This window comes from Caretta caretta, chromosome 11 (assembly GCF_965140235.1).
Source record: "Caretta caretta isolate rCarCar2 chromosome 11, rCarCar1.hap1, whole genome shotgun sequence".
Classification (NCBI taxonomy): Eukaryota; Metazoa; Chordata; order Testudines; family Cheloniidae; genus Caretta; species Caretta caretta.
Genome location: NC_134216.1, coordinates 18,033,636 through 18,046,665, shown reverse-complemented (window position 1 = coordinate 18,046,665; position 13,030 = coordinate 18,033,636). Strand labels below are relative to the sequence as shown.

The 13,030-nt window shown below is 39.4% G+C and overlaps 1 protein-coding gene across 5 annotated transcripts in view; it reads right to left on the bottom strand.

Moving 5' to 3' along the window:
- MGAT5 (alpha-1,6-mannosylglycoprotein 6-beta-N-acetylglucosaminyltransferase) overlaps window positions 1-13,030 on the bottom strand; it is a 232,371-nt gene that overhangs the window by 79,363 nt on the left and 139,978 nt on the right. For all 5 annotated transcript variants that reach the window (XM_075117780.1, XM_075117781.1, XM_048869222.2 and 2 more), the window contains 3 exons: window positions 12,712-12,881; window positions 11,590-11,724; window positions 731-864 (listed from right to left, as the gene is read on the bottom strand). In XM_075117780.1, coding sequence (XP_074973881.1) covers window positions 731-864; window positions 11,590-11,724; window positions 12,712-12,881 — 439 coding nt within the window. The remainder of the gene's footprint in view (window positions 1-730; window positions 865-11,589; window positions 11,725-12,711; window positions 12,882-13,030) is intronic.

Here is a 13,030-nt window from a genome sequence, read left to right as displayed (position 1 = left end):
TTTTAATAATAGTCAATAAGTGCAACTTTCAGCTACATTGTTCTCAAGTACATGTTTTAATTTTCAACAGTGTTGTAGGTTGTTAGGCTGAAATAATTTGAATCAGTCCACTTCAATTTAAATGCTCATAACAGGAAAACAAACAGGGTGGGGTGCAAGCAAACCTTGAAAACTATCTGCAAGAAAAACTACAGATGCAAAAATTACGTTGAATGATGGAGATTGTGAGTTTATGATACCTGAATGAAAAGCACTGGGGAAATCATTGTGCTCTGTTCAGTTAAAGACAAAACTTATGGAAAAAGGCAGAAATACAACATCACAGCCTGAAGAACTCTGACTTAAAATGATCAAATACAACAGTAATTTAGTCTACCAAATGGAATCACTCTGCAGATACGTCAAAAAACAACCACCAATCACTCTGCAGAAGCGTTTGAGAAACTGAAGCTAACAAAAGTGAACTCCAGACATCAGTGTGTGTTGGAAAGCTAATTTTAGAATAAACCTCCTTACCAAAATTTATACCCAGTTAACACTGTTCTTTTGTGCATTTGTGCTGAGTTTACTGTAGCTTAGCATATTCAAAAACAAATTGCAAGCCCCCTATCCTCTGCGTTTTACTAGATTATGACCTAGCTTTTGAAACGGCAAAGATTCTCCCTAATGGCAACATCCACTTTTAATTCTAGCTCTAGAAGCAATTATATATGAAAACAAGGATACTTACGGAACATTGTATAAAACTGCTGTGGATTAAGGTTCCATTTCCCCCATGGTGTCTTGTGGCCTTTAGACTGGGCATAATGAGCATGATTAAACTCGGGTTCAGTCCCGAATGAATCCAATACTCGTAACATACACCTGAATAAAAAACAAGTAATTAAAACTGTTCATGTATTTCTTTGACTAAGCTTTTCTTTTAAATTTAAGAACTTCCTTTATCCAGAACAAACCTTAATCATTTCTAAATTGTGCAATCACAAATATGTTTTTACTGTTCACTTTCATTGAAATAATGAATGTCAGCAACCATAGATGCAACCAAACAGGCTTTGAGAAGAACAAATGTACGTTTCAAAAGTCACTAACTACTGTACATTCATATAAACTAAAATGGAAAATGCACATATCTGGTATTTGGTTTTGTTGGATACTGTTTATTAACTTAGCATATTTATCTGGGACTAGCTGTTTAAAGGCACAGTGTAAAGTATCAAAGAAAAAGGTTTTAAATTCCTCTCTGTCCCTAATTTATAGCAAAAACTAGAAAAGATTTAAAAGTATAATTTACCTCTCTCTTTGAATCCTTCCACTGGCTCTCGCTTCTCTATCACATCAAACATAAGCTGTTTGTCTTTACTTCCCAGGCCCTTCCTGGCCTATCTTCACTGTACCTGGCATCTTTCATTCACTACTGAAATGATGCCAACCTGCATGGCCCACTTGTTAACTTTTCAGATAAGCACCTTTGTGCTTTCTCCCATACTGCCCCCTCATGGTTGGAAGGAGATCTCCTTAATCACATGAAAAGCTACCTCATTATTCCCCTTCAAATCATTCCTTAAAACTTTTTATTTTTTACCATGCCGCCTACAACTTGACAGCAATTAGGCCACTAGTGTGCTGAGTCCACTGTCAGTCATGTTGCCCAGTGTTGTCTCATTGTTTCCTTACACTCCCATATGTCTATATCAAGCTGTTGTTTCTTGTCTTATATATAGATTGTAAGCTCTGCGGGGTAGGGACTGTCTTTGTGTTCTATGTACAGCTCCTAGCACTACAGGGTCCAGGTCTATGACTAGGGCCCCTAGGTGCTAATGTAATTCCGACAGAAAATAATGACTGCTGACTCTTCTAAATGGACACCAATTCTGATTTTGGTGTCTCCTAATCTTTTTAAGGGCTGAGAATTGTCTCCCTCCAACAACCCAAGGGGCACATATGGTTTGAAAGGGAGCAGAACTTCCAAAAAAAAAAAAAAAAGACAAAATATGGATTGTAGCAGATAGACAGCAGGGAGCTTGTAAAAGTGGGATCCACACCAAAGTGTGCTATAGAGTATAGCTCTGCAGGGGTTTGATCTAGGTCACTGCACATTGAAGGCGAAGGCATGGCCAACTGATCTACAGTTACATGGATCCACTTTCCATCCCCCCCTGGTGAGGGTCCTGCAGCTGCATGAGTTACTAAGGGGAACAGATTGCAACAGCAACCAATGAATTGGTGAGCAAGTGTTCTCCCTTTTGAGAAGTGAACTACTCTCCTAGCCTTGGTACACTACTCCTTATGCATAGCTCATTTACTCAGACAGGAAGAAAGAACTTGGCCCTAAAAATACACATGTACAGTCATTTGTAGTCATCTGTTTCACACATTTCTTTTACAATTTTTCCTCCAGCCCCCAATGTCTAAATGAAAATTCATAAAGCAATGGCAAATTGTAGCTTTAATATGAAATGTTACCTTCATATTTGAGAGCACAGGACAGAATAATTTACACGTTTTATCCCTATAGTGATCTTTCAAACAAAATGAATAGAAAAATGCTACATACTGTGAATCACAAAACAACAAAGCTGACAGTTCAGTTTTTGTAGTAGTTATTCAGTGTTTTATGTCAACTGTTTTCACTGAGAACGTTTTACAACAGTGGCAATTATCTCTGCATCACAGAGAACACTCTAGCAGTACAAAAACAGACTGCAGCCGTAAATCAGAAAAAGAACAGCATTCTTGTTTCTTGGGTAGTCTCAATCCAGCATTCCTAATAATAATAATAATGCACACTTTGGTCAGATGTGTGACTTGAGAGCCTGCTAAGCAGCTGAAGAATTGATACCTCATTGGGGCCTGTTGAATCATCTACATGAGGAGCACAAATGCTTCAGGTATATTTAATGCTACACATACAGGCTGATTTAAACAGCTAGATTTGTAACTGGAAAGGATCCAATATGGAGAAACAAAGGGTCTCTGAAGCAGCAGGAGGTACAGAAGTGATGGAAGTTCCAGCAGAAAGCAAGCTAACCAAGGAGGGAAGTAAATGAAGTGTGTGTTTATTTGATAACGGCACGTGGGAATGGAGAAACGAATAAGGGAAGGAAACGTCAGATAAGAGCAGAGATGTGCACAGAAGGGACTAAAGCAGTCAGAGGACAATAAGAAGGGTCTGGAAAGGCAAACCGGAGCCATAAGACACAGCAGGGCGTGTGTCAAGACGCATGCAGACAGTTACAGAGTGCCTTCAAATTGCTGTAAGGCTGACAAGGGTATGCAGTGGCATGCTTGCTTGAGCCTTAATGGATTTTATTTAAACTGAGACATTTATGTTGAACAGCAGAACTCTAAGTGTTACAAAAATAATTATGTACCACGAATTCTTGGATATATTTACTGGTTTGAAACCATCTCCACAAAACTCGCTGCAGCAGAAAGTATTAAATGAAGTCTGAAGCGTCCTATGCTTCTGATAGCTTGGGAGTGAGGGAAGAACTTACTGAAAACTGTGCTCAGACACCATACCATTACATTAGTACTTGATTGTTTAAATAAGTCAAGTTTTTCAGAAGCACCTTTCAAGAGACTCTTACCTACAGTAAAGCCACTATAAACCTGCCTAATGTATTTAAAGTAGGAAAAAAATAAAATCAAACAATTTAAATATCCACACTATTTAGTATATTTTCTATAAAAACGTAAGAGTGAGTGATAAACCTCTTGGTATATGAAAGGATGGAGATAGGATGGAGAGTGGGGACTGGATTTAAAAAAAAATTAACAACCTCCCCCTGATTTCTCTATAGTTTGGGTTTTAACATTGTTAAAGTTACAGTAGCTGATGCTTATAAAGAAAAGGAGTACTTGTGGCACCTTAGAGACTAACCAATTTATTTGAGCATAAGCTTTCGTGAGCTACAGCTCACTTCATCGGATGCATACTGTGGAAAATACAGAAGATGTTTTTATACACACAAACCATGAAAAATGGGTGATTATCACTACAAAAGGTAAGGAGAGTGATCACTTTACATAAGCTATTACCAGCAGGAGAGTGGGGTGGGGGGAGAGAAAACCTTTTGTAGTGATAATCACCCATTTTTTCATCGTTTGTGTGTATAAAAACATTTTCTGTATTTTCCACAGTATGCATCCGATGAAGTGAGCTGTAGCTCACGAAAGCTTATGCTCAAATAAATCGGTTAGTCTCTAAGATGCCACAAGTCCTCCTTTTCTTTTTGCGAATACAGACTAACACGGCTGTTACTCTGAAACCTGATGCTTATAGTTGTCTTTCCTTGCCTGTACTAATAGTTTACAATCATTCAACAATGACTCAGTAACACCACTGATGACATCTGTTGTCAGCAATGGGTGGCTTTTCCAGTGTAGGCCACAGAATCTTTCAGGCTAGTCAGAACCTGCATTTCTAATGTAAAAATTTAAGCAGATCTCCTTTCAGGGCTTCTTTATACAGAATGTTGCTCATTTTGAATAGCCGTCATGTTAGTTCTTTTCAGAAAAAGCTTGTTAAAAGGTTGCTGTCTGGGAGCGAACCATTGCTGGAGAGATTGTGGAAAAAGGCAAAGGGTGATAGATACTGGTCTACTGTATGGAGGATGCATGTGTTCAAGCAGAAAATCAGCTGCACATTTTAAACTACATTAAACTATTAATATTTATGCATTAACTTAACACAATGCCCATGAATGAAACAGACCCATAGAGGCACGCAGAAAATTTTAAAATCCTGATCTAAGGCCTTAGGTATTTTGCCATTCTGAAATAAACCATATACATCAAAGCCAAATCAGTTTCGGTACATTCATGATACTGGCAACACCAAGGATACTGGACATACAGCATGTGTTACTTGATGTCTGAGGTAAGTTAGTAACAAGAAGGTGGTCAGGGAAAGTGTAGGACCCTTAATGAATGGGGAATGCAACCTAGTGACAGAAGATGTGGAAAAAGCGGAAGTACTCAAGGCTTTTTTTGCCTCGGCCTTCACAGACAAGGTCAGCTCCCAGACTGCTGCACCGGTCAACACAGTATGGAGTGGAGGTGAGCAGCCCACAGTGGTGAAAGAACAGATTAAGGACCGTTTAGAAAAGCTGGACATGCACAAGTCCATGGGTCCAGATCTAATGCATCCAAGGATTGGATGAATGGACTATAAAGTGGATAGAAAGCTGGCTAGATTGTCGGGCTCAACGAGTAGTGATCAACGCCTCAAAGTCTAGTTGGCAGCTGGTATCAAGTGGAGTGCCCCAGGGGTTGGTCTTGGGGCGAGTTTTGTTCAACATCTTTATTAATGATCTGGACGATGGAATAAATTGCACCTTCAGCAAGTTCATCGATGACACTAAGCTGGGGGAGAGTAGATATGCTGGAGGGTAGGGATAGGGTCCAGAGTGACCTAGACAAATTGGAGGATTGGGCCAAAAGAAATCTGATGAGCTTCAACAAAACAAGTGCAGAGTCCTGCACTTAGGAAAGAAGAATCCCATGCACCGCTACAGGCTGGGGACCAACTGGCTAAGCAGCAGTTCTGCAGAAAAGGACCTGGGCATTACAGTGGATGAGAAGCTGGATATGAGTCAACAGTGTGCCCTTGTTGCCAAGAAGGTCAATGGCATACTGGGCTGTATTAGTAGGAGCACTGCCAGCAGATCGAGGGAAGAGATTATTCCCCTCTATTCGGCACTGGTGAGGCCACACCTGGAGTATTGTGTCCAGTTTTGGTCCCCCCACTACAGTGGTGGCAGATGATAGAACAAGAAGCAATGATCTCAAGTTGCAGTGGGGGAGGTCTAGGTTGGATATCAGGAAACACTATCTCACTAGGAGGGTGAGAAAGCTCTGGAATGGTTACCTAGGGAGGTGGTGGAATCTCCATCCTTAGAGGTTTTTAAGGCCCGGCTTGACAAAGCCCTGGCTGGGATGATTGAGTTGGTGTTGGTCCTGCTTGGAGCAGGGGGTTGGACTAGATGACCTCCTGAGGTCTCTTCCAACCCTGATATTCTGTGATACTGGCAGCACCAATGATATTGGACATACAGCATGTGTTACCTGATGTCATCACTGGTGCTACAACCAAGAGAAATGAACAAAACAGGATTTGGTTCTTCCAGAATTTCAGAACTCCCAGCAGCAGAGTCACTGCTTTTGGAGCTGCTAACTCTAGTCACCTAATTTGAAACCATCAATAACTTCCTTTGAAGTCAAGTTCTCTCACAAAACTGATATGGCAGTGAATATTGAAATGAACAAACAGCAAGTCTGAATTTAAATTACATTCAAGCCTGTTCTGTACAAGCAGACTAAACTGGTCAGCATACTGACACTGCTGAGAGAATTTAACTGACATAAAACTAAGAAATGCAAGCACAGAAACACCCTTAGCTTCACTATAGAACAAAAAAGGGCTAATTCTGTAGTTATAACAAGAATTGTACAGCTATTAAATATTAAAAAAAGATGACAGCAATTAGTAAAGAAGCAATGATAAGGTAGCAGTTCTATATGATAATGTTCGTTCTATTGGAATAAACTAAAATATATGTAAACATCTGCTTTGACACTGGAATTATCCACATTAAGTAACAAATTCTTTCACTGACACAAAACTTGCCAAGAAGCTTGCCAAGAAGCTTATGTTACTCTGTGTTTGTGTATGGGGGGAGAGGCATTGGTAACAATTTATTTTAAAAAGCAAAACTAAGAAAAACTGTAGTTCACACAAATTTGTTTAGAGCCAAATTTAATTGCTAAACTCACGAACCTGGAAAAAAGTCAAATTAGAAAACAATAGGGAAAATACATTGACGTTTTAAGATGTAATGGTTCATGAAATAAGAAAAATGGAAAACTAATCAAACAATGCTGGTGTCATGCTACATTTACATATCTTCATTATAAGACATGGCAAATAGGAAAATAAATGGGGAAAAAAGGGAAGGGACCATTTTCATTTTACACATTTTTTTTGCCACACTGGCCTAATGACAGAATCATATCTGGCAGAAAGACAACCAAAGAAATTCAGTGGAACCCGAGATTAGATTGATTAGTGTGCTCCTAAGAGCAGAACCTATCTTTAGTTCGAATTTCCTTCGAAGTCCCTGTGAGAGAATTCTGTAATGTGCAAGCTTGAGCATGAGTGTAATTTAAAATAAACCTCTGATGGAAAAGATGGAATGTCTTAGAAAAAACTGAGGCCGGGAGAAAGGCTAAGCTGACTTTTTTCTGCCTACACAAGTATACATTTCAGTACATTCACTTTTAAAAACAGAATTTATTGGGAATTTTGAGTGACACTACCAACTTGATTTAGAAGCAATTTAGAAAGTCAAGATTATAAGTCACACAATTGTTTTTTTATTAAATCCAGGAGTATGGATTCCTTTTCACAGCACACTGAAACATTCTGCAATAAGCTATTTTAGACCTGCTGGTTCCAGGTTGGTAGGGGGGAGAGAGACAGACAGAGAATTTATTTCAGTGCTCAACTACCCTGACAGTTAGGAAGTTTTTCCCTAATGTCTTGCTGCAATTTAAACTCATGGCTTCTTGTCCTATTCTCAGAGGTTAGGAGAACAATTTTTCTCCCTTCTTGTAACAACCTTCTATGTTCTTGAAAACTGCTATCATGTCCCCTCTCAGTCTTCTGTTCTCCAGACTAAACAAACCCAATTTTTTCAATCACCCCTCATAGGTCATGTCATCTAGACCTTTAACCATTTTTGTTGCTCTTTTCTGAACTTTCTCCCATTTGTCCACATCTTTCCTGAAATGTGGCACCCAGAACTGGACACAATACTCCAGTTGAGGCCTAATCAGTGCAGAGTAGAGCGGAAGAATTACTTCTCATGTCTTGCTTACAACACTCCTGTTAGTACATCTGAGAATGACGTTTGCTTTCTTTGCAACAGTGTTACACAGTTGATTCATATTTAGCTAGTGATCAATCCACTTTGACCCCAGATCCCTTTCTGCAGTACTTCTTCCTAGGCAGTCATTTCCCATTTTTTTACGCCTGAGGGAATTCTGCACCAAAAAATTAAAAATTCTGCATTCATTTTAAAATATTGCAAAATTCTGCATATTTTGTCAAAGTAACACCATATAATCACACCATTTTCAATTATTTGCTGACAAGTATTTTGAAATAAAATACCAAAATAACTGAAAATGGTGTGATTATATGTTTATTGTGTTTCTGTGTTATTGTGACAAATATGCACAAAAAATTTAAAAAAACCCCACCCTATAGTAGCTCCATCTAAGTTGTATTTCCCTAGTTTGTTTAAGAGAAGGTCATGTGAAACAGTATCAAAAGCCTTACTAAAGTAAAGATATACCACATCTACCACTTTCCCCCTATCCACAAGGCTTGACACCTTGTCAAAGAAAGTTATTAGTTTGGTTTGGCATGATTTGTTCTTGAAAAATGTATGCCAGCTGTTACTTATCACCTTATTATCTTATAGGTGTTTGGAAATCAATTGCTTGACTATTTGCTCCATTATCTTTCCATGTACTAAAGTTAAGCTGACTGGTTTGTAATTCCCCAGGTTGTCCTTATTTTCCTTTTTATAGATTGGCACTATATTTGTCCTTTTTCATTCCTCTGGAATCTCTCCCATCTTCCATGACTTTTCAAAGTCAATTGCTAATGGCGCAGATATCTCCTCAGTCAGCTCCTTGAGTATTCTAGGATGTATTTGATCAGGCCCCGGTGACTTGAAGATACCTAACTTCTCTAAGTAACTTTTAACTTGTTCTTTCCGATTTTAGCCTCATATCATACCTCATTTTCACTGTCATTCACGATGTTAGTTGTCCAGTTGCTACTAAATCTTTTTGGTGAAAGCTGAAAGAAAAGTCATGTAGCACTTCCACCTCCCCCTCACTGAGTAATGGGCCTATCCCTGTCCTTGGTCTTCCGCTTGCTTCTAATGTATTTGTAGAATGTTTTCTTGTTACCTTTTGTGCCTCTAGCTAGTTTAATCTCATTTTGAGCCTTGGCCTTTCTAATTTTGCCCCTACATACTTGTGTTATTTGTTTATATTCATCCTTTATAATTTGACCTAGTTTCCACTTTTTTGTAGGACTCTTTTTGGAGTTTCAGATCATTGAAGATCTCCGGGTTAAGCCAGGGTGGTCTCTTGCCATACTTCTTATCTTTCCTATGCAGTGGGACAGTTTACTCTCATGCCCTTAATAATAGCAGCAGTTAGTGGCTTCAGTTCAGTTCCCAACGAACAGATATTTATATGTCACAAAAGCCGTCACAACTTGTATCCCCAGTAAACTCAATTGGCCAGAGAGATTGAACTACCCATTCATCCTTAAAGATGGCTCTCTCCAGCTCAAGGTTGGGATAATGTGCGAAAGGTATTGCCGCTGACTGTGCAAGTACTATTTCAGTGGATAAACAGAGGTCGTCAGTCTCCAGTGTTACCTAGCGGCTCTGTGTTCTTGGGGAACCAGGGCATAGTACCCAGCCTGTCTGACTCACGAAAGGCCTCTGTTTGAACCAAAACCGATGGGAAGAGAGACTTACAAAAAGCAATGAAAAGGCAGTGGGAGACACACCTAAACCGCTCGGATAAGGATGACAGGATTAAGGAAACTCCCCTAGCCTCATTTGCATGGAAGATGGGACAAGGAGGAATTGCCAGTAACATACAGAACGGAGAACAGAGATTGCAAGGCAAGAACCGCATCAAACTCTGGGACCAGAAAAGCAGGGAAGCACTGCATGAAGGGGGATCTCTGGTCCAGATGTTAATGAACCCACACCTGCACACACCCAGCTCAGTAGTTATCAGACCAATTCCAGTAATAAATCCTTTATTGGTATCCAAAATAGTGAAGTTCCCTAATTGCATTGTGAGCTTCCTCCAAGGAACACCGCCCATAGCCAGAAATGACCAGCTCCCATTGGCTAGCCTGAACAAAACAACTTTGGTATACTTCCTTGAGCCATCAGTTTACACAAACAAATCTAGTGTTCTCCCTTGAACCATTGTTGTTTCTCTACAAAAACCTCTACTCATGCTCAAGTAAGTGTTCAGATGCCTGGATCTAAAATCTGCATCAGTTCCATTCAGACTTCATCTTCTCCTGACTGATCATGCTGGGGGCTCTGCCTGTCTTCAGCACTCTGGACCCTCAGCTACCACCACCACCTGGGACCCCCAATTGATTCAAGCTTCACAGAGTGGTGAGAACCCAGCTCTCTCTCTCTAGGTATAGCCTTCTGACCCTGACTTGTGCGATCAGTTATAGTTTTCTAAACCTGACTTTTATAATCAAATTTAAGTTAGATTTAATATTATAACAGTTTTGTTTGTTTGGCTCCTCTATGGTTATTACCTGGCAATAAATAACTTTCATGATTAAGCTGGTTGTTTCTCTCCCCTCCCCCCCCCCCCCCCCCTGCACCCTCCATGGTTGTTTTTTTTGTTTCCTCATTCACTCTGCAGCAACGCTCCTCGTACCTAAGCTAAAAGATCCCTGCAGCGCCCAAAAATCCTGTGGGGTTTGCTCATCAAGGGGTTACTACTAGAACAAGTGTAACGTGAAAGTGGGGATAGGGACGTGCTGAACCTGGGACATACGAGGGTGGCAGCTTGGAAATGCTGCTCGACCCAGCCTGCTCCGGCGTACTCTATTCTGTGCCCATGGCATAGGAAGGTGACAGCTGGGAGGTGCTGTTGGACCCAGCCTGCTGAGTCCAAGGGCCTATGAGAGGGTGACAGCTTGGAAATGCTGCTCGACCCCGCCTACTGAGTCTAGGAACATATAAGGGGTCAGCTTGGGAGTGCTGAGTAACCCAGTTCACTCAGACCTCGCTCTGTTAATGTGTGTGTGAGTGTCAGATTCTGGGGATGGCAGAACCCAGCCCTGGGGAACCTAGGTCCTGCAGGAGAGCGCCGTTGGGAGGGAACTTGCAGCAGGGAGAAGTAGAGCTCCGCATGAGAACACAAGTGACATATGGAGTACATTGATAGAAGTACAGAACCCCCACCCCCAGAAGAGTCAAAGTAACAGACAAAGCTGGTAACACCAGGACTGTCAAGCCAGCACCTTTCATGAGGATTAAGTTAGTGATTTTGTTTTACATTACAGAAGATGACACACAGACTACTTCAACTGAAAAAGTGAACTCAATTTCCTTGCTGGTACATTTATCATTTGATTTAAGGTAAAAAGAACAAAGCACTCATAAGGAGCAAATGAAGAGAGAGCAAAAGTAGCAGCTTAGGTGGAATACACAATTTCAGTAATATAACAATATTCTGGAAATGCTACAATGCTGCTATACTGTGTCTTGCAGTCTTTCAAAGGGGAGGAGAAAGATGGTTTAGAAAAGAAAGAGGCAATAGACTCTTTATTCATTATTCTCCTAACAATGAAAGACCCCTGAGGAAGTAAAGTAATTTTTAACAGCTTGATTTTCAAATAAATTCAGTTCAAACTGGAAGGTACTCAGTATTTTATATATTTACTGTACATGTGCTACTCAATTGCTTTTGTTAAAGAGCTTCTGCAAATGGTTAGATAAAAGTAATACTTACTGGTAATGAACCCATGATGGACCAAGCGTTTTCTTAAACTGAGTAAGTCCCACAATATCAATGTAAATAAGTTCTACCACTTTATCTCCCTGGGTGGGGCAACCAGATCTGTTCCCTACAACCTTCTTCATAATCCTATCCAAAAAAAGGGGGGGAGGGGAGGAATATGTCAGCACCTTTCTGCATTCATGCGATATGCAATTTGTATTGATAATCCAATTACACTAAAAAAAACACAGTGGTTAATTATTCTAATTTTGCAAAGACAGTAACTGCATATGTGCAATTTTAATCTCTTACTGCTGAAAACCAGTAAAACATTCTAAGAAGTTTACTGAAAAATGGATTAGGTACAGTAAAATAGAGACTTCTTATAGTAGACGCTTGTCACTGAATAATTTCTCTAACCTAAATGGAGGTACAAATATAACCTGAGCAGCAATTTTCACAATGCAAATGCGATATACTGAAGCAATTTGTATATCACTTTTAGTATTTTGTTAACTGTTTTATTATATCAGAATTCACTACAATATGGTTTCATTGTATATACTGTAAAAATGAAAGCTACAGAAAAAAGGACAAATGCCCAATCTTAAACAGGTGCATTATAAAAAGTATTAAAGTAGGATGAAGTGTCACAGACTAAAAACCAAAATGACTTTATCCTACAAAAAAGACTAATGTAAATTTGACTGAAATATGAGCATTTTCAGAGCACGTAACTGCATTAAAATTAATTTATTTAAGACTGTAAATAGCTGGATGCGGAGTGGGGAATATTATAAATTTAAGCTAAAGGACATGGAATTAGAATAGTAAGTAATGTATCTTGTTGCAGATGTTTAAAGCACCTGTAATGGTAAAAAATTAAGCTGCTTAGTTTGAATTTTCCACCATTAATTTATGAAGTCTCAGGAGGCTGCAGCTACAATGAAAACATAGTATCCTTTTCACAGTGCATATATTTAGCTCATGAAAATAATCTTCTTATCTCCTGTTTGGTGAATTATCACTTTCATTTTCCTCTTCAAGAAATTATATACAGTACTAATAGAGGCTTCAGGAGTTTACAATTTCTTTTTTGTATTCTAGTTTCATAATTGAAAATAATCTCCTTACTCCTTGAGCTCTGCCAGTGAAGCTGAAATCCTAATGTCATGGCCAAGTAAGTAGAGAGATGTAATTAAATCACTCCACTGGACTAATTCACCAAGTGGGCCACCACTAAATGCATTCTCTGCGATCTTGAATCCGGATTCCTTTGTTAAAAGTCCCAAATGAACAAGAATCTGAAAAAGAAAGCCAGGTGTAAGCAGTAACAACATTCCTTCTGCAACTAATTAACCAACGTACCTTATGTTGGTTCCTTCTTGCTCTCTCCACATTCCAACTCAAACATTTGTTTTTTTAGCTAATTTAATCAAAGAACTGTTACATT